Source organism: Suillus subalutaceus (genome assembly GCF_016647625.1).
Source record: "Suillus subalutaceus strain FC151 chromosome Unknown DFJ58scaffold_25, whole genome shotgun sequence".
Taxonomy (NCBI): Eukaryota; Fungi; Basidiomycota; class Agaricomycetes; order Boletales; family Suillaceae; genus Suillus; species Suillus subalutaceus.
In genome coordinates, this window is record NW_024540274.1 from 332,917 (window position 1) to 355,965 (window position 23,049).

At 46.2% G+C, this 23,049-nt stretch overlaps 8 protein-coding genes across 8 annotated transcripts; 4 read left to right on the top strand and 4 right to left on the bottom strand.

Annotated features, from left to right (window-relative positions):
* Nucleotides 1-268: 268 nt before the first annotated feature.
* Nucleotides 269-1,679, top strand: DFJ58DRAFT_227634 (interferon-inducible GTPase-domain-containing protein). The gene is made up of 2 exons (XM_041379346.1): nt 269-1,509; nt 1,562-1,679. The coding sequence occupies exon 1, from the start codon at nt 537-539 to the stop codon at nt 1,503-1,505; it is 969 nt and encodes a 322-aa protein (XP_041246605.1). The 5' UTR covers nt 269-536; the 3' UTR covers nt 1,506-1,509; nt 1,562-1,679.
* Nucleotides 1,680-2,272: 593 nt separating this feature from the next.
* DFJ58DRAFT_775318 (uncharacterized protein) lies at nt 2,273-2,949 on the top strand. Its single transcript, XM_041389428.1, has 2 exons — nt 2,273-2,668; nt 2,691-2,949. The coding sequence occupies exons 1-2, from the start codon at nt 2,299-2,301 to the stop codon at nt 2,840-2,842; spliced, it is 522 nt and encodes a 173-aa protein (XP_041246606.1). The 5' UTR covers nt 2,273-2,298; the 3' UTR covers nt 2,843-2,949.
* A 3,815-nt stretch (nt 2,950-6,764) lies between these two features.
* DFJ58DRAFT_725302 (root hair defective 3 GTP-binding protein-domain-containing protein) lies at nt 6,765-7,129 on the bottom strand (the record flags this gene model as incomplete). The annotated part of the gene is made up of 3 exons (XM_041385218.1): nt 6,765-6,832; nt 6,883-7,018; nt 7,070-7,129. The coding sequence occupies 3 exons, from the start codon at nt 7,127-7,129 to the stop codon at nt 6,765-6,767; spliced, it is 264 nt and encodes an 87-aa protein (XP_041246607.1).
* A 1,150-nt stretch (nt 7,130-8,279) lies between these two features.
* Nucleotides 8,280-10,000, bottom strand: DFJ58DRAFT_725304 (uncharacterized protein; the record flags this gene model as incomplete). The annotated part of the gene is made up of 6 exons (XM_041385219.1): nt 8,280-8,685; nt 8,718-8,896; nt 8,948-8,998; nt 9,136-9,393; nt 9,455-9,820; nt 9,878-10,000. 6 exons carry the CDS (start codon nt 9,998-10,000, stop codon nt 8,280-8,282), a joined length of 1,383 nt encoding a protein of 460 aa, XP_041246608.1.
* A 1,278-nt stretch (nt 10,001-11,278) lies between these two features.
* On the bottom strand, nt 11,279-14,595 carry DFJ58DRAFT_715227 (uncharacterized protein; the record flags this gene model as incomplete). Its single annotated transcript, XM_041384109.1, has 14 exons — nt 11,279-11,599; nt 11,652-11,951; nt 12,036-12,233; nt 12,291-12,470; nt 12,520-12,616; nt 12,674-12,692; nt 12,759-12,831; nt 12,879-13,086; nt 13,147-13,151; nt 13,202-13,342; nt 13,394-13,573; nt 13,628-13,846; nt 13,905-14,169; nt 14,549-14,595. 14 exons carry the CDS (start codon nt 14,593-14,595, stop codon nt 11,279-11,281), a joined length of 2,253 nt encoding a protein of 750 aa, XP_041246609.1.
* A 693-nt stretch (nt 14,596-15,288) lies between these two features.
* DFJ58DRAFT_725306 (uncharacterized protein) lies at nt 15,289-15,758 on the top strand (the record flags this gene model as incomplete). Its single annotated transcript, XM_041385220.1, has 3 exons — nt 15,289-15,441; nt 15,491-15,637; nt 15,693-15,758. 3 exons carry the CDS (start codon nt 15,289-15,291, stop codon nt 15,756-15,758), a joined length of 366 nt encoding a protein of 121 aa, XP_041246610.1.
* Nucleotides 15,759-16,364: 606 nt separating this feature from the next.
* Nucleotides 16,365-18,061, top strand: DFJ58DRAFT_715228 (uncharacterized protein; the record flags this gene model as incomplete). The annotated part of the gene is made up of 4 exons (XM_041384110.1): nt 16,365-16,411; nt 16,464-16,635; nt 16,690-16,986; nt 18,041-18,061. 4 exons carry the CDS (start codon nt 16,365-16,367, stop codon nt 18,059-18,061), a joined length of 537 nt encoding a protein of 178 aa, XP_041246611.1.
* Nucleotides 18,062-18,683: 622 nt separating this feature from the next.
* Nucleotides 18,684-21,549, bottom strand: DFJ58DRAFT_839338 (uncharacterized protein; the record flags this gene model as incomplete). Its single annotated transcript, XM_041392515.1, has 16 exons — nt 18,684-18,695; nt 18,732-18,899; nt 18,956-19,000; nt 19,097-19,127; nt 19,201-19,217; nt 19,266-19,376; nt 19,438-19,611; nt 19,665-19,930; nt 19,988-20,132; nt 20,188-20,330; nt 20,385-20,521; nt 20,612-20,808; nt 20,869-20,976; nt 21,309-21,337; nt 21,384-21,433; nt 21,530-21,549. The coding sequence occupies 16 exons, from the start codon at nt 21,547-21,549 to the stop codon at nt 18,684-18,686; spliced, it is 1,653 nt and encodes a 550-aa protein (XP_041246612.1).
* Between the last annotated feature and the right edge of the window lie 1,500 nt (nt 21,550-23,049).

The following is a 23,049-nucleotide window of genomic DNA, read 5'->3' on the forward strand; positions in this document are numbered from 1 at the left end:
TCATTGGTTCCGTTTAGCTGTGTGGGCAAGATCACGGTTCAATCTGGACAAGTATGATAAGATCTGTCCACCCGCCCTACTTGTACCCCCTTGTCAAATCGTTTTCTGTTGTCCTCCCTGCAGAATAATTGGCTGCACGTCGCATTCACATTATTGCAATCCATACATAAGTGAGCGAAGCTTGAAGTTCCTCAGTCCACAATTGCTCAATCTTGTTCTAGGTCGCATCGGACGCACACGTTACCGCGACACCCTTCTCAGCAGTCCCATCCACCAGATTTCTCTGCACTGCATGGTTTTCTTCCTCGCGATCCCATTCGTGATCCCAGCCGCAGTGTCTGCAGTGTCCGCAGGGGTTGCAGCCGTAGCCAGCCGCCGCCCCGCGATGCCATTGGTGGTTTCAGCCGCAGGGTCTGCAGTGTCCGCAGGGGTTGCAGCTGTAGCCAGCCGCCACCCCGCGATCCCATTGGCGGTTTCAGCCGCAGGGTCCGCAGTGTCCACGGGGGTTGCGCTTGTAACCAGCTGGCCAGCTTATTATGCAAGAGCCAAGCAACTGGCAGCAGAAGAGGACAGCAAGGAAGATGGAAACCTTGGTGCAGACGGCGACCCTCGCAGCCTTGTCCAAGGCGGGCGAGGCCGAAGACAGTGCTAAAACGGCACTGAACGGTCTGGAAGAACTGCAACGGCTGTCTGCAGAAGCTAGTCGCAAAGCAGGGGAGGCGAGGCTCGCTATTGAGCGCAAATGGTTCGAAGGCGTTCGCCCCGAGTGTCGCCCTTCGGATGAAGATATCAGTCGCATGAAGGCCCAGTATCATTACAGTCCAGGATTCATTCACATCGCAGTCGTTGGCTCTGCTGGAGCTGGCAAGTCGTCCTTCATTAATGCTGTCCGTGGCTTGTCCAGAAATGACCCAGTGGCCGCTCCTACGGGAATCGTCGAAACCACTGACACTGTCATGAGATATGCTGATCCGCGCCAAGATTCTTGGACGGTTTGGTACGACGTTCCCGGATCAGGCACTCCAAATGTGTCTGATTGGCAGTACTTCAATGACATGGGTCTCTACATCTTCGACTGCATCATCGTGCTCACAGACAATCGTGTCTTAGATTCCGACCTCGCCATCCTCCGCGCCTGTAAGCCATTCAAGAACATTGAGACGTTCATTGTTCGCTCCATGTCAGACCAACACATTAACAACATGGTGTCCGAGAAGATGCCGCAAGGCTTCGACCCTTATGATCCAGACATGGACGCCGAAACACGTTCTCTTTTCTTCCTAAAGACAACAGAAGAACGGCAAAGGTTCATCGACGAAACTTCGCAGAATGTGCAAACGCACCTTGAGAGGGAAAAGCTCCTTCCTAAGAAGGTCTACGTCATTTGTGTGGACGCCATGCTTGCAACAGTGAACAAGATCCGCTCCTCAAAGGCAATTGACGAGGCAGACCTTCTGAGTGATATCAAAGGATTTGTGTTGCAGCGTCTGCAATCGGGGTGCTAAAAAGGTCAGAACTCTCATTCAATTGTCGATCAGATTGTTTAGTGTAATTCTTTCAGCCAGCTAGTCCTGTCTTGGATCCTGACAGCCCCCACAAGGCTTGCATTAGCGTCACCTTTTGTTTGCTGATTTAGTTCATTTTCTCGTCAGATATCACCGTACCTCTCCCCCAAGTGTGTAATCTTACATAGTATTGCGTTCTCGGAGTTCATGTTGTTATTTTTGTATTGATGTATGGCTGGAACGAACATGATGCGAAGCTGATTGAAGTCGAACCTGAAAGCTTGACGGTCATACTATGGTAAGGTTAGATAGCTATCATGTAACGAGTGACTTCTTGTCGACAGATGCTGGCACGTTCTATTTTACCTTCGGCGATAGAAGCTGCCGAAGTTGTTCCACCTTAAGTATTCGTACCGGCCTCGTGTTTGTCTGGACACAATCTGGACAAGTATGATAAGACCTGTACACCCGCCCTACTTGCCCCCTTGTCAAATCGTTTTCTGTTGTCCTCCCTCATCACCAGCTGCACGTCGCATTCACATTATTGCGATCCATACATAAGCGAGCGAAGCTTGAAGTTCCGCAGTCCACAATTGTTCAATCTTGTTCTAGGTCGCATCGGACGCATACTAAAAACACGTTACGCGACACCCTTCTCAGCAGTCCCATCCACCAGATTTCTCTGCACTACATGGCTTTCTTCCTCGTGATCCCATTCGTGATCCCAGCCGTAGTAGTGGCTGCAGGGTCTGCAGTGTCCGCGGGGGTTGCGGTTGTAGCCAGCTGTTTCCTCATGGTCCCAGCCGCAGTGTCTGCAGTGTCCGCAGGGGTTGCAGCTGTAGTCAGCTGCTCCCTCGCGATCCCATTCGTGGTCCTAGCTGCAGTATCTGCAGGGGTTGTAGTTGTGGCCAGCTGTTTCACGATCCCATTCGTGGTACTGGCAGCCGCAGTATCTGCAGTATCTGCGGGGGTTGCGGTTGTAGCCAGCTGTTTCTCCCTTGTGCCATTCGTGGTCCCAGTCGTAGTACCTGCAGTGTCCACGGGGGTTGCGGTTGTAGCGAGCTACTTCTCCCTTGCGATCTTATTCGTGGTCCCTGCCGTAGAGTCAGCAGTGTCCACAGGGGTTGCGGTTGTAGCCAGCTACTTCTCCCTTGCGATCCATCGTGGTCCCATTCGTGGTCCCAGCCGTGGTGTCTGCAGAGGTTGTAGCCAGCTGGCCTGCTGGCCAGCTCATTCTACAAGAACAAGTAACTGAAAGTAATAGAAGAGGCAGCAAGGAAAATAGGAACCTTAGTGCAGATGGCGACCCTCGTGGCCTTGTCCAAGGCGAGCGTTGACAACGTTGAGCGACGCGTCTGTGGCTGTGTAGTCATTAGTGGATATTAGTAGTAAACACAGGTAAACAGTGGTTGATTACTGGAAATCAGAATGAGTTTATGGAAAACCTGTTAGGCCCCGCTGGACGTGTTCCGGTTCTTTCGAACGACTTGCGGAAAAAGTTTGTGGCACACCCTCGCATCATTCACAACGAAAAGACCCCAGACTCTGGTCAACATCTTCGCTTCAGCTTACCATCACCGAGCAGTGTATCTTCACTCCCCCGCATGCTTCCCTTCCCTTAACTTCAGCTTTATCGGTTCGATCTTCTCGTCATGTCTTCGACGTGTTAGCTTCCCGTATTTTCAGTATACCAGCTCTCCTTTATTGACACTTTGTAACAAACGCGGACCTGATAATATATACACAAGATTCAACTCTCCAAGCAGCGGACGCGCTCACTGCAAATATCCGTTGACTGCTGCTGCAGTTCCGCATGACTTCAGCAACCCAATACTATGATACTATGATACTGGATGATACCAAACTAATAAACTCGCGCTGCTGGCCCTATACCGTCCTGCAAGCTTTATACCCGAAGATATATGGCGTGCATATCTGGCCACCACGAATGGTAATGAGCAGGCTCACCGCGATGTTAACCATGACGGCGTGAACTTGAACTTCTAGATGGCATCATGAGAAGATGGGCTTTTGATAACCGAGCGGTGGAGAGCATTGATATTCACACGTCACTGGGTATTAGCACTTGTGATCGTGATTCCACTGCTACCTACCTGGCATCGAGAAGTATCACTAGTCAAGGTATACATTTTTGCCCATACCATTCAATTTTTAACAACGATTTTAACCCTATCGCAGTGCCGCCATGTCACTCAAATTCAGTGGCACAACTTGCAGGCAATGGACACTAGCACTGCGATCTTCAACATTATGCCATGCATTGTGATGCACTGCAGCAACCAGCGCCCCGAGTAAGCATACCATTCACACCAGTGCCATCCTGCACACTTGTTAATGCCCTTCGACATATTAGAGGAGTACCGGAGCCATGTCTGTGACCGCGGTATACTAAATCACTGCTCGTGACTAGCGAGTTTGACGAGTCACTCGTTCCACTCCACCTCGCCCGTGTTCCTCTCTCGCAGTTCAGTACTCTCGACAGTGCACTGTGTAGATGATAATAGTCTAGGCGCTACCCAAACCTCAGTCTGTTCAACCTACAACAAAACACCCTGGCTCGTTTTATGGCCTCGAGCAGACTTCGCAGTTATGTGCTCAGTTACCCATTTTTACTTGTCCAGAGTACCCCCCCTTCAAACTCTCAAGTAAAGCCCCCATTTTATCGCATATGAACTTCATCGCACCAAACTCCATTCTTCTGTAACTTTCGCTGCTCTCGTCCTGCTTCAGAGACTCAAGGCGCGCTTTATTTTACGGTCATGCGTCACTCACGGTTGTGCAATGTGTGCCCTGGTATAGGATTATCCATCATATTATTGTATTCATTGATGTGCTACACGCTAGGATACAAACAATGTCCGAACCAAATTTAACTGCCACGTCAGCAGCAGGAAGCGCCATGTCAAGTAATGAAGCAGAGACGTTAACGAAGACAAGACGGTAGCGGGGGAGGGGGTGAACCGGCGTGCGGGCAATGGGGATCCATGGTTGGGGATTATATACTGCTCGGTGATAGCTGCAACGTTAACTTGAAGTGAAGATGTTGAGCAGAGTCTGGGGTCTTTTCAGGTTTGAAGTTGTTCAAGAAAGGTCTGAATTAGAATGATAACATGTTACGAGACACCGTACCATCGGTCCCAAGGCCTAAGGAATCATAAATATAATCAACGGTGTCCACAGAGCAGGCAGAAGAGGACCTAGCATTTTGGGGACGTATGGCGGATCCATAGAAGCATGTAATCCTAACCTAAACAGAGGGGGTTTTCACCATTTTCGATATTCTAAACAACCTATTCACACTCCGTATCACCCTGAAATCCATATGCTCGTTTGGTTCGGTCCGTGTATATGCCCTAATCCTACTCTTTTCGTATCAGTGCTGGCCACAATATAGAATATGATTGAATATTATTATGAATATATTCGAATACTCTGAATATAATACCTTGGCCCTGTATTCTCGGTCCTGAGGAATACGAGTGAATATGTTACAATACATTATGAATACAATACATTATGGTCGGTGTATTTATCCATATTCTGAATACGGTACTAACATATGTATTGGATAGCCCATGAACGAAATGCATTATGCATAAGTGTCGGGGATGAACTGTACAGTTTATCTAAAGATTTCCCACCCACCAAAATCTGTAAGTGGAATGCTGTGAGTCTGACTGCGCTTTGAATCACAAACATGGCCATATCTGGCAGCGTGGATCAGCTTTCACGGTTACTTCTTGAACTTCAACATGCAATTACAGGCCTGCCATTGACTATGCCAGAAGGAACAGAAGATGGCCCTCTTGCTTCGGCACCACATGGACAAAGCCTTGGAATCTGATTACCCTTTGCTAGGTGCCGGTAGGAATCTCGGCAGTTGTGCTCAGATCTTGCTCGAACACCTTTATGGGACTTATGAGACCGACGATGGCACTATAAGAATATCAGCCGCTACTCCTGCATCAGCCCCAGCCTCACCATCGAAGTCTGCCCTCATTGCAGCTTTGACCATGTCTAGTGGTGGTTCCTCTACGGCACAGAAAGAAGTAGACATCTATTTATGTAAGTGGTCTCTACCCTTGTTCACCTGAACAAATGACCAATCCGCTTCAGTGGTGGAAGGTGAGTAACCTTCTCGCATAATTCCTAACAAAAATGTCTTACTGTTGTCTTCGCAGCAACACGAGACGACATTTCCTATCCTGTTGTGCATTGCTCGTGATGTTCTCGCTATTCCCGCCGTCAGTGTCGCCGTCGAGCGCCTGTTTTCTAGTAGCAAACACACACTTTCTGATTCGCGCTTTTCGATGACTGCAGAGACTGCTTCCGCCGCTGTCATTATGAAGGAGTTGTTGAAGCTTGGCCTCGGCGACGGAAATCAGTACCTCGATGGTGTTTCTATCCATTAAATATGATTAGATACGAATACATACGAATACAATATGAATACAATAATGCTATCATTAAATATCTCGGGGCGGATAGAGAATATAATATGATTAGAATAAAATACGCCGTCGAGATTATTTTATTCATATTTGGACAGCACTGTTTCGTATACGTCGTTGCAAATTCCTAATTTGGGTTTCAGTGCCTTGTAAGTCATTTCAATATTCAAAGACCGAGCGCGCTTTGAAAGCGCTTTGTAACAATAATAGAGTCGCCATTGCAATCACACTGTAATTTCGGTTGCAATTATCATGGCAATTGCCGTTGGAATGCGTGGTAATCTACCTTAGCATTGTAATGAGTTATTTGTCCAGGAAACCACGACAGTCTTGAAACCACATTGCAATGTCAAGTAGCACATTGTAAGGACTTAAAAATCAATTTTTTTATTTGTAATTTTGATATTTAAATTTGATATTCATCTATTAATAATACATATTGTAAGAAGGGCGCATTCAATGTTGCTCAGCGCATCCAAACACCTGTAAAAATGTGACAGTTCTGGATTGTAAAAGCGACGTGGTAGAAAGTAAGAACTAACCATTACAGACGGAATGTTCGGCGATGAGCAAGGGTGTGGTTATCGATGGATATACCTGTGCAAGAACAAAGAAATAAAAATGAACTGTGCGTTCATTGTTCGTCGACAATCACATATCTCTGAATCATCCATGGGATAAAGTGGCATAGGCTCTAAGGACAGGTTCAGGCTACTGGAACTGCTCATGGAGTCGATACGAGACTTACCTTAAACACATGCAGAGCATCGTCGGACACGAGAGCAAATTAAAGTGAGTGAAGGGTCTGAGGAATGAATGTTAGTGGGCGTTCCCGATCCTGAAAGCAGAATGCACCTTCGGTGTGGGATGAGCTTACCCATCTTGAGCTTTCTTGCTGAACAGACCAAGGTTCACCTCAAACACAGTCTTTAGAAGACCCATATTTGCACCCTGGTATAAGTCAACTTGGTGCTCCCAGAGGTTGATGAGAAGTACTTCTGACAAAGTAAGGGAGAAAAGAGCGGATTTGTGTTCAAAGTCCTGAGAATGGTTGAATGACAAAAACCACCATTAACTGAAATTCGTTCGTACCTGGTCCTCTCCATGTTCCCATCCATCCGTGCCTTCCACATCCATGACCATGACACCCATGTCTTTCCCTCGGCACATCCAGATACCTCAAGCTGAGTTAGCACGAATACGAAAGTTGAGTAGTCCAAATATTTACCTTTCGTAGTCTGCTGCCATCTTGTCTCATCCATGATGTCAAAGGTAGTACCGAATAGCCTACTTAACAGTGCACCTGCCAGTCCTCAGTGGACAGCACTTCCAGACATTGGCATTTCAGCAGCTTACTCTTCCCAGTAGACTGCGACCCGAAGACAGCTACTATGTTGTAATTGAAGCTGGCATCACGTAGACCCCATCATCCTATTTGAGATGTCAAGTGGGTCCTGTTGGAAGTAGTGTGATTGAGGACTCGAGGAAAATTCATATGTGTTAGCAGACTGACATGAAGTTCTTCTCATCATTAATGACTTGCAGACGCTCAGAGGTTGACGGACTCTCGTTATCTTCTAACGCATGTCCATTCATTGTTGGCTTGGTGCCATTGAGCTGTGCAGCGAGTAACGATTCAGAAGAGTCAAGAGTTGAATGAGGAATTTTAACGGATTGACTGTCGAGCGACATGACTGCGAAATGAAATGGAATAGAAATGAGTGTCAATCAAGTAAAAAAACACGAAGTGTGAGTGTGCAGTCAAACTGATATTGACAACATTTTGAGCAGAATGTTCCAACACACCTTCTGAAGGGTCATAATCCCTGGATATTCTTCCAACTGAACACATGCAGAGCATCGGACACGAGAGCAAGTGAGTGAAGGTTCTGGAGAATGATTAGTGTGCATTCCCGTCGATCCTCAAAGCATTGACAGAAATCAAAGACACCTTCTCATAATAATCCCTGGAGAGATATGAACATTCTTCCAACTCTTGACCTCTTGAAGCGTTGTGCCAGTTCATCAGCACTGTATATCATGTTGATGGTGTTTGTTGACAAGTTTTTAGAGGCATTAGAGTCAGAAGGTAAAGTTTGTATGGCAACGGACGATGTGGTTGTATGATAAGGCACATGAGAACTTTGCAATTGAGTTACAGTCAATTATTATGTAAGCATCGGTCATTGACATGCATTGTAAGTCTGTTGGACTCAGTTGGAGGCACGTTTGAAGCCCTTGTAATGATATTGAAATTTGGATTGTGTGATTTAGAACAGATCGAACAGTAAGGGTAGCTAATCTATGCGACTTTCACACCAGAACGTCCACGACGAGTAGGACCCTGAGTTGTGGCCTTCTTCCCCCTAGTCTTGCCCCTCCCTCGTCCCCTTAAGCCTGACACCACATCAGTTTCCTCTCCATCATTGGGTGCAGCTGCCTCAACATTTGTATTCAATTGATTGTTAGCATGAACGGCAGCACGAGATGCTGATTCTTCCATATTTGTAGGCTGAATGTCAAGATTTGGACCTTCAGGTGCTGATAAGATTGGTGGCGCTGATAAGACTGGTGGTGCTGAGGGCGCTGAGGGCGCTGATAAGACCTGCACTGCTGAGGGCGTCAACGAGAGTGGTGGAGTGTCTTCTTCGCTATCAGTCTCCATGTCAAGTGCCAGCATGGCACGGTTAATTTCGTCAGATAATCTTCTGCGCCAGCAGATTCCAGGGTGGATGGTGACTTTGCACCACCGAAAACATGGTTGTTGATATTGGTGACAATAGTCTTGATCCGTTTCGTGCCCCACTTCGCAATGAGTAACTTCTTGTACTGAAAGAAGAGGTCCTTATAGTTGAGAGTTGACGATTTTCCAACTCCCGAACCTGGAAACTCGGTGTCTGGTGAGAGCAGAAATATAGCCTGTGTTACAGTGTATGAGTAGAATCATTTGATGCAAGTTAAACAACTTACGATAACTGCAGCCCACGCAATAGACCCTGGTGTGACTTGTTGGAAGCTCCACTTACGAGCGTTAGTCTTCGATCCGTCGCAAGGCTCTTGATGGAGTGAGGTGACACCATGGAGCGAGGCCCACAGAATATAGATACATCATAGTAAGTACATAGATGACAGCACAATCATGTGAGACAATAGCGCACCTTAGCAACAAGTGTCCAATTGCCGAAGACAGTCTTGAGGGTTGCATCTTCTTGCAGACCTGGGAACAAGAGAGGTGGAAATATCTTGTAAGCCTGAGTCTTGCCAGAGACTCCGAGCATCTTCTGGATGTCGGCGATGCCGGCTCGGTCATAATTAACATTGGCAAAGTACTTCCCTGGAAGGTTGAATATATCTCCAGCGACGCCACACAGTTTTTTGATCTCATTAGAACGAGCGTCAGTGATACACTTATTGACCTATGACAACCGGAATAGATCAGATAATAACTAACAGCACAAAAAGTGAAGTATAACATACGAGGTCTTTGAAGTACATACTTCCCATTACTGCGTCGTGGATACGTTCAGGGAAATGAGTATAGAGTTCGTCCAGGAAGGCAGATTCTTGAGTCGCCGAGGTCTTGTAACGATCAATGCTGTTGAATGGTGTACACAAATCCAGGCACTTCTTCATGAGAAGTTCACTGTCTGGAAACATTTCCACCATCATGCCATATTCACGAGCATACAATGAAATAGTTTGCTCATGAGCAACAAGTGCATCTGGAGCATCTACACATTGTTTCCGTTTGGGCTTCTCAGCGACGAGAACCTTGTTGTTCTCCTTGAGGGTGCGATTGTCATCACGCAGTTGCTGAATTTCAAGTTGCATTGCTTTGAGTGCCTGTATCGAGGAGAGCGTAAGTTTCTTTTGAACATAATGAAGTTGGTTGCTACATACGTCCATGAGATCTCCCTTGGAGGCATTGGGCCCTGAGATGATAGAGATCGGATCGGCAACATTGCCCTCATCCCAGTCATCGTCTGAATCATCGCCCAACATCTGCGCTGATAGGTGAGACATGTTTTAGATGATTAGTGACAAGGTAAGGAAGGGAAAAAGATGGCGTGATGCACCTAGTATATAAGTCGAGCTGTATATTAATACCTCATGTACCCTAGACGTAAATCAATTAGTTGAAAACTGCTGCGAGGCATGTAAAAAAGAGCACAATGGACTGCCACATGTTGATGGATGATGGGCGTAACTTGCTCTAGGACAGTAAACTCTTTGGCTCGTGGGAGGTCCGGTGGGCGGTAAACTCTTCGGCTCTCAGAGGGTGTGGTGGATGGTAAACTCTTCGGCTCGTGGAGGGTGTGGTGGACGGTAAACTCTTCAGCTCGTGGAGGATCCTGGGTCCAGTAGGTGGTAAACTCTTCGGCTCATGGAATGTCTGGTTGATGACATTCCATGAACTGTTTCGCGGTTGCTGTAGTAGGTTGAGAATAAAATCAGTGTGCTGCATGCATTCTGACATCCTGGACTTACCAATTTGGTGGAGGGCCTGGTGTGTGGTAAACTCTTCGGCTCATGGAATGTCTGGTTGATGACATTCCATGAACCGTTTTGCGGTTGCTGTAATAGGTTGAGAATAAGATCAGTGCGCTGCATGCATTCTGGCGTCCTGGACTTACCAATTTGGTGAAGGGCCTGCTCTTTGGCTCATGGAATGTCTGGTTGATGACATTCCATGAACCGTTTCGTGGTTGCTGTAGTAGGTTGAGAATAAAATCAGTGCACCGCATGCATTCTGGCATCCTGGACTTACCAATTTGGTGGAGGGCCTGCTCTTTGGCTCATGGAATGTCTGGTTGATGACATTCCATGAACCGTTTCGTGGTTGCTGTAGTAGGTTGAGAATAAAATCAGTGCACCGCATGCATTCTGGTGTCCTGGACTTACCAATTTGGTGGAGGGCCTGGTGTGTGGTGAACTCTTCGGCTCATGGAGGGTTTGGTGGGCAGTAAACTCTTCGGCTCATGGAATGTCTGGTTGATGACATTCCATGAACCGTTTCGCAATTGCTGTCAGTGTCACCAGCAGCAAAGAATGATGGTGGTTGGGAATAGTGCTTCTAGTAGACCATTAGCGAGACCAAGATGCCACAAGTGAAGAAAATGAGCAGGCATACCAGGTACAGTGGAAGAAAGACGACTTGAAGGTGTGTGATCAAACACGTATCGGATGCCCTGCCTTAAGATGTAGTTCCTTCACATGGAGGAACATATCGGTGTCGACAGTGTCGACAACAAGGTGATCAGTACTACCATCTGGCACGAGGAGGGCTCCATGAATGATTGATCATACTGAAAAAAACTCGGCTTGTGCCCGAGGTCTTGCTCGAATGCGATAGAAGTTAAGGTGTTTGTCATTTTGGAGCTGCACACCCGTGGGAGCATCGAATGGATGAACGAGAGCTAATGAGAGAGTGATATCTCCCACTACACATTCAAATAGAAAGAGCAAGCGACCAAATATCACTTTGTCAGTCGTCTGAATGAACACACAATTGAAACACGGACGACTGTAGAACTTGGGACTGCATTGAAGATAGTCTGTATGTTGTCGCCAATCCACCATAGACTTGTAGTTAACCTTAAAAAAACGGCACTCGGTAATAACCTGTTTGATCATATCAGTGTAGCAAAGCAGAGTCAGACTGAATATAACCAACCTTGTCACTTGCTCGGAGTTGGACGCGGTTTCCACCTGGTAAAGGGAGTTGAATAGCGAGTAGAAAGTTAGTCAGGAATTCATTGAGCTTGGTCCGAAAATTAGTGAATGCAATGTCCTCCTTGTGAGCATCCTCAATCGATTCAAAGGACTCCTCAACCTGCCTCGATCCAAGCTTTACGTGAGGCAAATCTGTATCATTTGATGGGACCAAATCGTTGTCTGCGTTGTCTGGATCCTCCGAGTCTTCGCTGTCTCGGGACTCGTACTCATCAAGGTCTGATATGTGGTGCCGAATGCTCTCAGCTGCCACTTACCAGTGGTTTATGCGCAGTATCTGAAATGAAATCAATGCCAAATGATAGTTTAAGTACAAAAATGTCACCTGTGGTGCCACATCCCTGAAATTCGTGCGAAGTAAGTACGAGTCTTTCAGCGGCCCATGCATCTTCTCGTTAGGCTTTGTATTGTAGTTGCGGGTTGCACCTTTTGCTTCAACATTATTGAAGATGTGCAAGCTCATGTGCAGTTTGGGGAAATTCCAATTCTTATCGCTCTCGTTGGCGCTCTTGTCTATGTATTGCTATTGTAGGTTCAATGAATGAATGATTATATTTTGAGTGAATGCGAGAAGACGTACTTGTAGATAGGTCGAGAAAGCTTGTATTGCATGCCGGCCAGCACTGATGGTCTCAGTTGTGTGAACTTGCAGTGCTGCATACATGTCGAGTTCGAGAAAGAGGCGGATGCAACGAAGTAGAAGATAGCCAAGTGGACACTCATCCTTTGTTAAGATTGCGTGTGTAGCGTGTATCACCATCTGAAAAAGAGTCAGTGACGATCAAGGAGGATGTGAACCAAAAACAAACCTTAGAGATGTCTTCGTACACGCTGCCATCAGCGAATGAAATGCTCATTACCTGAGCGAGGTGCTTCAAGTTCCGCCAGCGAGGAAAGGCTTCATAACTAGTTTAACGAGTTAGTTCAAGATATATATTTACAATGCTCAAGTCGCAGACATACTTTTTGTCCACTTGCGCTACTGTTGTTCATCCCAAACTGCCGATGATTTTCTGTAGTTCGACCCAGAGATGGTCGCGGTATAGACCGCCGTTGAAGTGAAGTTGATCCCATGACAACGCATCGTGTACATCAGTATACATCACAGCCGCAAAGGCATTCTGTAGTTTTGTTTGATTAGAAATAGATTTACAAAATAAAATCTTACTATGAGATCACGAAGGCCGTACTCTTTCAGTTTCTCCTCCTTCTCCTCGGCAGTTTGCTTGGACCATGCGGCCTGTAAGACTTCCTGCGACTGAGCAGACATTTGATAAGGATAACACTTCAATGTGTTCATAAGTTCATCATGGGGCACAAGGCAGACTGGACACGGCCAAAGGCATTTGATGCCTCGGATCAGCGACATAATGCATCTTAAGTATATTATTCATTAGCAATTCAGATTAAAATCGAAGCAGTCAGACATTACTCACTGTTCCTCATAATCAGCTGACAAAATGAGGATGAAAGGAAAAACCAGCGTTGAACATTATCGAGGCACTCAAACCATTGTCCCGTGTGAGATTTTGATGCGAGTGAAGACAGAATCTTTACAAATGACTCGTGCCAAACGGCATTCTTGAAGTTGAGCCAGCTTGGCTTGCTGGCGTGGTCTCTGTCTTCCTTCACCTGCGGTAGAATATGAATCCTAACTATATTGAAAATATTGCCATGACATACGATCGGAAGCCATCCAACTACATAACTGCCACCTACACCCTGTCCATTACGAATGTCTGTAGGTAGATTTGCTAGACGTGCAATGACAGGATATCCTCTTGCAGTGCCAAACAACGACAACCGAGTTTTGTCAGCATACAAGATGAAAGCCAAGGGCTTGCCACCTGGTGGGAGCTGAGACTACGAGGCAAAAAGAATGCGATCAAAATCGCCAAAGGTGATAGTAGTACATACTTGAACATTCCAAAAGGTGTTGGCAGTGAAAGGCTCATCTACAAAATGTATGAAAGTCTCGCCATTGAACTTTGAGAGGCACTGCACATCAAAAACCATATGCGGGAACAGTCGAGGATCGCGAAGGAGATTGGCTGCCCACTCCCAGAGATCCCGATAGTATAAATCGAATTGTTGAATTGTGTCATTGTATGATACAGAAATTACATCCTGAGTAAACTAACAAAACCCAGGAGTTGTCAGACATCGAGTTTCAGAACGAACGAAAGAAAACAACCCCAGTAACGCGATGGGAGACAGCATCCCACATGTTGCGGATGTCTTTGTGATTCTGGAACGTGATTTTTTCCTGCCGGGAAGCGCACCGGTTACAGAACTTGATCAGACGATCAGTCTGTTCGTTATTCAGGCATGCCTCCAGAGCAAGCTCAGCGATCTCGAACTCCAGTTGTGATTTGAACGGAGCCCAAGGTTGTTTGTCGGGAGGCGTGGAAGATGTCGAGGGTGTTGGATGGCGTTTAAAATCGTCAAAGCGTGAACTTCTGATGCCATCCCGCTGCTGGGATGATATTCACGCTTGATATTGTCAACTTGGAATATGGGATCTATGTGTTCAGAGATGTCGGCGTCAAGCAACAAGGGGTGTTCTAGCAAAGTGTTAAATGTGAATATAACAAAAAAAATGGACAATATTCTGAGCTTATCATTGTACCCCATGTTGTCTAAATCATCCCAAGCGCCTGGAGAGATATCATGTTGTCCTGTTGCAAATTGAATACAATTAGAAAACACACTAAAAGGACACTCACCTCTCTGTCCTAACACTGCATCAGCGCGATCTCCCCTCATTTGTCGCAGATTTGAGGGACCTGTGATTATTAGTATAATTAAATATTGTCAATAATGAGAGATTGCGTTTACCTGCAGTTACAGCCTGAATGGAATCCACAAAGTGTTGATTTTGCCATTGTTTTTCAGCTTTCTTCTCACAAGCCTTGCGGTGAGTGGTGTAACCGCATGGTTTAATGTCTTGGTGACACAAGTCACAGTATTTTGACCTCTCGGGGCCCATTTTGTCGACAGGGATGTACAAGTTATGTACTGGTATCATTATGTATGGAAAGAAGGGGGAGAAGGCTCAAGAACGCTGTAAAGGGGAATTCAAGCAAGTCAGACGCATATCAATCACGTTGCATACACATTGCAAGTGATTAAAACCCCGCCATCAATCTTACAGCATTGTTGTAAATGTGATTGTAATGTGATGTAAATCGTTCCTGATTACAATCGTTTTAGGAAATTTGCGACAGTATAATGGACACGGGCGGACAAAAAGTTTCGTGGTTTTGCTTGAAATCTTTCATTTCCAAACATAGGTTGCACTTTGTGTTGTTAGATTTTCGATTTCAACTTTTGATTTCGGCTTTTGACTTTGGCTTTGGCTTTCGGCTTTGGCTTTCGGCTTCAACTTCGGCGTTTCCAAATATAGGTTTCACTTTGCGTTGTTAGATATTTTTGATTTCGACTATGACTTGGGTTTTCGGCTTTCGACTTGAACTTTCGACTTTTGACTTGCGCATCTTGCACTTCAATTTCAAAAATTGGCTCGCAGTGCTTGAGTACGTAACTTGGTAGTTGTCGACTGATACTCCATCTGTACCATGCCCGAGGCAATTCAACTGACAAACATCTATGATTCTTTCATGCAGCTAGGCGAGAGAGTCCATGTAACACTCAGAACACAACTGGGTGATATTGGTCGCTTGAATGCTCAAAAAGCCATCTGCCTTCAATTCCTTGAAGTTATTGAACAGGTATAGTTACTTGTGGTATTGTTAGGAGGTCATCTGATGGCTATCTCAGCATTTGAACACCATCCCGCCTGTGGAAAGACGTGTAATCAAATCCAGCGTGGATTGCATGATCTGGGAGCTAGATATCGCCACCACAATATCATCTGATCCACTGGATGCAAGCCCCATCACCCTAGGAAGTCATACCAATACAGGCGTGGGAAGACCCAGCATTGACATTCATCCATCTGATCTTGCTGTACTCTCATCAGGAAGAGTGTCAAGGAGGCGCCTGGCTGAACTATATCAATGTCACCCCCCGCACCATACGCCGTTGACTACTTGAATTCAACCTTGCCTCTCCTGGACCTCCAGTATATGTGAATGAGCAACAGCCAGATGGTAGTGTCGACTGAATATACCACCAAGGGTCTTCAAGCGATCTCTCTACAATTTCAGATGCTGAACTCGATAGATTGATACTGGAACTGTATCAGCAGTTTCCATCCTTTGGACGACAGATGCATGATGGCTATCTTTTGCAGCTTGGCTACCGGATCCCTTGCAGCCGTATAGAAGCATCATATCTGCGAGTTGTTGGTCCATCTCCTGCAACATTTGGTCCATGGCGAATCCAACGTCGTAGCTATTCTGTACCAGGCCCCATGGCCCTGGTTCATCACGATGGACAGCATGGTGCATTGTGCATGGGCAGTGTAGTAGTAAAATTAATAATTTATCACAGGTCTCATCCATTGGAAGCTAGTCATCTATGGCTTCATTGATGGATTCTCTCGTTATGTATGTTCTAGGGATGCATGTTAGCAATAACAACCGCTCTGGGACTGTGCTCTCTTTATTCGAAAATATTGGTATGACCCCATGGGTACCCAAGCCGTGTGAGAGGTGACCATGGGACAGAAAATTTACTTGTTGCTTCCCGGATGGAAGAAGTATGTGGCATCGAGCGTGGTTCATATATATGGGGCAGGTAAGTATTAGCAAGCTCTCTGTCTGCTAGTCTGTCCTAATTATATCTGCAGGAGCGTTCACAACATCCAGATTGAATGCCTTTGGGTGGATGTGACAAATGGCCTAGGGCAGAAGTGGAAGGAATTTTTCCAGGGACTCAAAGCCTATGACAACCTCGATGTGAACAATGATTCACACCTGTGGTTACTCCATTTCCTATTCCTCCCTTTAATTAACGATGATGTAGGCCAATAGGTAGCCTCATGGAATTGCCATGTTCTTGGGCATCGTGGAGAGCCCCATCGGTCACCCCATGATCTATTTGTCCAAGGCATCATTGAGCATGGGCATCGAGGGGTGTTCATTGAGTCGGGTAAGGACCAGGAGGTAGACAATATTGTCAGCTATGTCATTGACTGGAATGACTTGGATGACCAGAGTCTACTGGCTCATCACAATACTCACAATCCTGAGGACGGTGATTCAACCAATCCATTTGTATCAAATCATCCTGATTCTGATCTATCCCATGTCAAGGTTCCTGAGTCCCATTGTCCATTTACTGACACTCAACTTCAATTTTTTCTCTCTGATGTCCAGCCCCTTCTTGATTCAGGTCTACATATTGATATGCACTTGCACTGTAGAGACTCGCGTCTCTGCAGGCCGTTATGGGCCAAATTCATGCCTTTTCACAATGCACTCAATATCCTTGCAACGCGCTGTAGAGACTCCATTGCGAGTAGCCTCACAAAGGCCGTATTTCCACTTCGTCTCCACTAATGCGCGCTATATACGACAAGGCGACTTGAACATGCTAAACGCGCGACGCTTCCGCCTAATCCGCGCATCCGCGCATCTGGCGCCTATAGCGCGCCTCTATAGCGCCTTTCGCGTTACTACGGCGCCTTTGCGCACGCTTTCGCGCTTTACCTTCGCGTTCGCTTTTCCAAGTCGCCTGTCCTCCGCACGTCCTGTCCTGTCCCTCTATGATCCGCTGGTGCGTCTCCCTTTATCTTTTCAACTGACTTTAGCTATATACCTCGTCTGTTTACACATATTTCCTTATTCTACAACACAACAACTCTTTTTTGCTTCGCTTCCGCTTCGGCTCAGCGCCTGGGAACATTTACCTTAGACATGGGGACTCTGATAGATTTTTTCACTTACTTACTTACTCACTACATCCCATCATCCTGCATCAGTGTATACTGTGAATCAATTTCTATTCATTTGCAACACAACCACTGCGCGACTCTCTATTCTTTTGCAACAAGCTCTCTTGAGAAAATCTTGAGAGACCTTCGTGCTACTTCCGCCTCTTCACTGCCCCCTATAGCGCGCTTGTTCCGCCTACGTCGCGCTTTCGCCTTTCGTCGTGTTAATGCGCGTTTCGCGTTTACAAGGCGTCTCACACCCGCGCTTTGCGCAGATTCCCTTGCTGACTCGTTCAGCGCATCCCCTCGCATTTACTCGAGGAAAAGACTCAGTAAAGATCCTCTTGGGCCGACTTCTACTCGCGTTCGAGGACTACTGCAGGCGACTTATCTTATATTTTTCAGTATAGACCCACTCACGATTCCTCATCTTCACCGGCAAGAATGAAAAACTGCTTCTCCCTCAGGATGAATGTACAATATCACCGCAGCCATCAAGTCAATTATGGTGAAGCACATTGCAAGTGACCACCGCGCTACTCCTGAAACACTGACTTGCATGTGAGACACCATGTATCTACAGCAAACCCAACATGTGGATTCAGGGACAGTATTAGTATTCTGTAGGAGATGCAACTTAGTGCTTACTCACCTTAGTGCGCACAAGTAACCACTCCCTCGTCAACACTCCTGCTGACTGAGACATCGAAAAGGTTCAATGGCGGCCATCACTAGCACTTACAAAGTAGTGTCCCAAGCGCCAACTCAAAAGGAAAATGCCTCATATACTCGAACTGACACTTCAGGGTCACGAGAAATTGGTGAATGAGGTAGGTTTCATCCATGGTACCCATCTCCTCATTGCTTTCTCCCACAACGACAGTAGGATCTGGGCTTGCGGATTCCGGAAACAGGTGGGCAGCGAAGCAGTTGTGCCATCATCAGTATTCAAGTGAGATTGAATATGGGCTTCATTGATGCTGCAGGGCAGTACAATTACATCAGGGTACAAAATGAAGCTGGTACAATATTACTGGGATGGTGCAAGGGTACAGTCAGTAGCAATTGGAGCTGTCAAATTGTTGAAGTGCAAGTAGGAAAGTGCAAGGAGTAAAATTTACTATGTAGGCATGATTAGTAGTGTGCCTTTAAGACTCAGATCAAGTGGGATAGCAGACATACAGATGTATTGTAGTGATTGAAGGCATTGCCACTGATACAGGAGTGAATCCACCTATCAAAGTCGGTGGAAATTGATGTGTCCATCAGAATTTCTTGGTTCACAATGAGCATAGATGTCTCGTTCAACAGCACATCCACTGCATAGAAGCATGTGTGGATGTGGATTCCCTTGACATTATATATTTCAATGACTGTGATAATCTAGAATAAGTGACCAGACGCACTACATGTTCACCCCACTGATGGTTCCACTGTGCCTGGAAATTCAACTGTTCAAAGACATCAGTAAGGAGAGACACTGTCAATAGAGCAAATAAAATGTCGAATCCTGATATGTTGCTGAGGGCACACTGGAAGGAACTTACTACCAGTGACACACCGGAGAAAGAGTCGAGTCTGTAACAATGGATTAATTACTACATCTTCTCTGAAGAGATCTGATCCATCATTTTGGGTAGGAGTGCCGCACCCATGGAGGTAGTGCTTCTGATGCAGTTTGAATCATGTGATGATATCATTGAAGATGCCACCAACTGGGGTAACATTGATGACAAGAAGGCGGATAACCTGCTCTGGTGAGGAAAGAATATGGCCACCAAACATTCCCTCAAGAATCATACTAGACAAATCTTCAGTGAGGATATGCTGAAGGTAGTGGTGGTGACATGTGAGCCAATGAATGAATGTCTTTAACATTGAAACATACCTCACATAGTGTCAAGTGATCGTCAATTAGGCAGTCGAATGCCTGACACATTGATGAATATACAATGTGGTCAGGTGTTCCACGAGTGAACTGGTTGCCAAAGAACACCTGACATTGTAACCAGTGGGTAAGCTCAGCTTGTGCATTCACAGGAAGACACCTCAGCTGTGTAATCTAACCAAGCAGTGTGAAAACATTATCATTGTAGAAATGAATGAGAAACTAACCTGTGCAGAAGCATCGACTTCCAGAATCATGGAATACAAGTCCATTGCAGGTGCTATGGATAGTTCTAACTGGCCTGTCACAGCATCAGTGACTAGAGGGGGTGGCCACACAAGAAGACTGGTGGTTGGATCATCACTTAGGAGGAACTGCATGGTCGTTTGTGCAGCTGCTATTCTCCCTCTCCAAGCAGCAACAGCAGCAGTAGGAGATTGTTGATGAGGTTGTGAAGCAACAGGGGGATGCACGATAGTACTGGTGGCAGTACCTGGACTGGATGGTGCAGAGGAAGTAGGGCCATCAAAGGGCATAATCTGAGGCATACATAGAGGCAATAAGGGCACCATCCTATAAACAGGAGACACTGGTCCTGCTAGGAAGAGAGATGCCCCAACATTGGTAGTATCTGCTGATGTCGATGGCACAAAATCAGGAACATCAAAATCCATATCAGAATCTGCCAATGATTGCTGAGGTGAAGACGTGAGTTGAGCACCTACTCAAGCAAGAAAAGATATTACATACCTCAGAGCACCCATCAGAACATATAAATTCCGTGTTCTCTTCATGTATATCTGGGTGAAAGTTCTTGTTCCAGAGCCGAGGCACAAGACACAGGTGCAACCCCTGTCCATTGAGAGGGCCAGTAACAATAAACTCTAGAGGAACTGGATGCTGCATCAATTATTAAGAATGGGAGAGGGAACAGAAAAGAAGCTTACCAACAAACACTATGCGGTGATCATGATGAGGTGATGGGATGGGGAGTTTGTCAGCATTTGCAGCCAAGTCTTTGTGAGTGACATCTTCAGTGGACTTCCAGGATGAGCTGAGTTTAGCACCCAATGCTGATCGCTGACTTTTTCCAGTCATAAGGAATGACCAGGTGTATCAAGACATTGTGACAGTGTTGGTACTGGGTGCGCTGTGAGGGCGGGAGAACACAAACCCCTTGCTATCCAAATGGTTGGTCAACTGAGTATTGAAAATAGGTCCTGCGAATTCATCTGAGCATGCTGCAACTTCAAACTTGAATAAGAGTCCCAGGGACTCAGCCTGGCATAAAAAGGAGCCAATCTTTTGAGACACAGGGCACCAGAGTTCACGAAACAGCCGATCAAAGTCTGTCGTAACTGTTCTGTACCCCTAGACAAAATACCAGTGTAAAAAACTGCATGTGATACATTGTATTCAAAGATTACTCACCAGCTCAGGGTGGATGACCACCAAGTACTTGATGGGTTGAGTGGTGCGCTGAGTCAATTGTCTCCTGGGGGCAGTTGATGATCTGGTTGGGTTGCCAGACCTGCCTGCCTGGCAAGAGATTATTGGCACTGAGGTCAGTGGAGATGCTGATACCCCATGGGGGGCACACTGGCAGTTGTTTGTAGTTCCAGATGCAGGGGCATGGGGAGGACTCCAAAGTCAAAGAGTTAGAGGTGCAGGAGTTATCGGTGGTGCTCCAGTGTTACTGGAAAGTGGTGATGGAGGAGGCTGAATGTACCGGGCAAGTACTGGACTGCCAGACGAAGAACTTGATAAATTTGCCATGGTCAAATCATAACCAGAACAGATAATTGGGGGTGATGGGCGCCTGAGTGGGAGTAGGGACATGGACATGATATGCTTCATTACAGAGCGCACACATGGAATGATATGTGGCTGGATTTCCATTCTACATAATGTGAATTTTGCAAATAGTGTTTATTATTTACACTCACCATAGAGAAATAGGTGCCAGATGCATGCCGACGAGGCGGAAGGGCCACAGCTGTGTGATCCTGTGGGGTATGAGCGCATGCACACTCATTAGGCTGGGATCGATCAGTACTGAACACCTGAGAGTCACAGATTGTACATAACTTACACCCATTTCCAAATATCCATGACATGCACACTGACGGCAGGGGGATGAGTCCATGTCTGCGATGTCCTTGAAGCAACAGGGAGATGAAGAGTTAGTATGTCAAGAAATGGGAGATGCCAAATTTTATGTATCCATGCAAGTTCCATGGTCCATGTGCTACCATGATCCATGGTAGCTTGCAATAGAAGCTTGAACTTCAAGTGCAACATGACAGATATAGTTCAAAGTACCCCAGTGCTTGCTGAGTGCATACACCCACTGCGAGATCTGTTAAGACCGTAGCTCAAGGGTAGACAGATCCAAAGGGCTTGGCCTCAGCTCGTGCGCTGTGCCCCTTACCCGAGTACATGCCCTTAATTTCAGAATGAAGTCCAGATGGAATCCGACGAAGTCCGAAGGACTTCCAGAGGCTGGCTACTTTAGTAGAGTGCTAGAGGACTTCCGGATGAGTGCGAGAAACTTCCGGAGGAGTATAGGAAACTCTGGAGGAGTTTCATCCACTGTATTAGATCCGAAGGTAAGACTTCCCAAGGTAAGTTCCCTAGATAGAAACACATATAGGATAGGCTGCGAGGGACAGAGTCCAAAGCAGGATAGGATAGGAGGAGTGGTCCGAAGGTAACAGCATCTGAAGGATACGTCGTCCGAAGGTTACGACGTCTGAAGGTTACGACATCCGAAGGTCCAAAGGTTTATGAGGACTGGAGGAGCGGACAGGATTAGGACAGGAGGGGAAAGGCTACTATGGACAAGGTCCAGAGTAGGAACAAACAGAGGTAGACTACACTTAAGTAGAGATGGAGTTGACAGGAAGTAGACCAAAGTCTCGGAAAGACAGGAAGTGCCAGAAAGGCAAAACTTCGGTCTAGGGAATCAATCCCTAGACTGCAGAACAGAGACATAGGGGACAGATCCGAAGGTCCGGATTTCCGGCCTAGGGAATCAATCCCTAGGCCTTGATGGAAAGGCAGAACTCAGATGGACCAAAGTCCAAGACAAGAATGAGTGAAGTCTAATGTGTGAGAGAGCAAGTCTATGTTGATATTCGAACTAAGGAAACTTTACAGGAGTTGTACAGATCTTTATATACTGGAAGGGATCCGAGAGGATTGGTAAGCTGAACACAAATGCTATGTACGAGCATGTGGAAACATATTAGTAAGTATGAACGGAACATAAGTAAATGAACTCGGATATGAACAGAGTACAAGGATCAATAAGCAAGACGGAAACAGAGATAACCGAAGTCCAGAGTCAAGGGGATTACCATAAGGAGATAGACACTGATTTAAGGTTTGGGCTTCGGATATGAGTATAGGTCGGATCCGGAGGTCTAGAGATATCAGATGAGGTGTCTGGATATCGGATGAGCGGATCTGGAGATCTAGGTGAAGACGAGACTAGGATATGGATCATGGATATGGACCGATAGTCTAGGGAAGGTAGAGTCCGAGATGGAATGAGCTCGGATCTGATAGGGCCAAGGGTGGATGAAGCAGGCTTAGCTGCAGAGGTCCAGA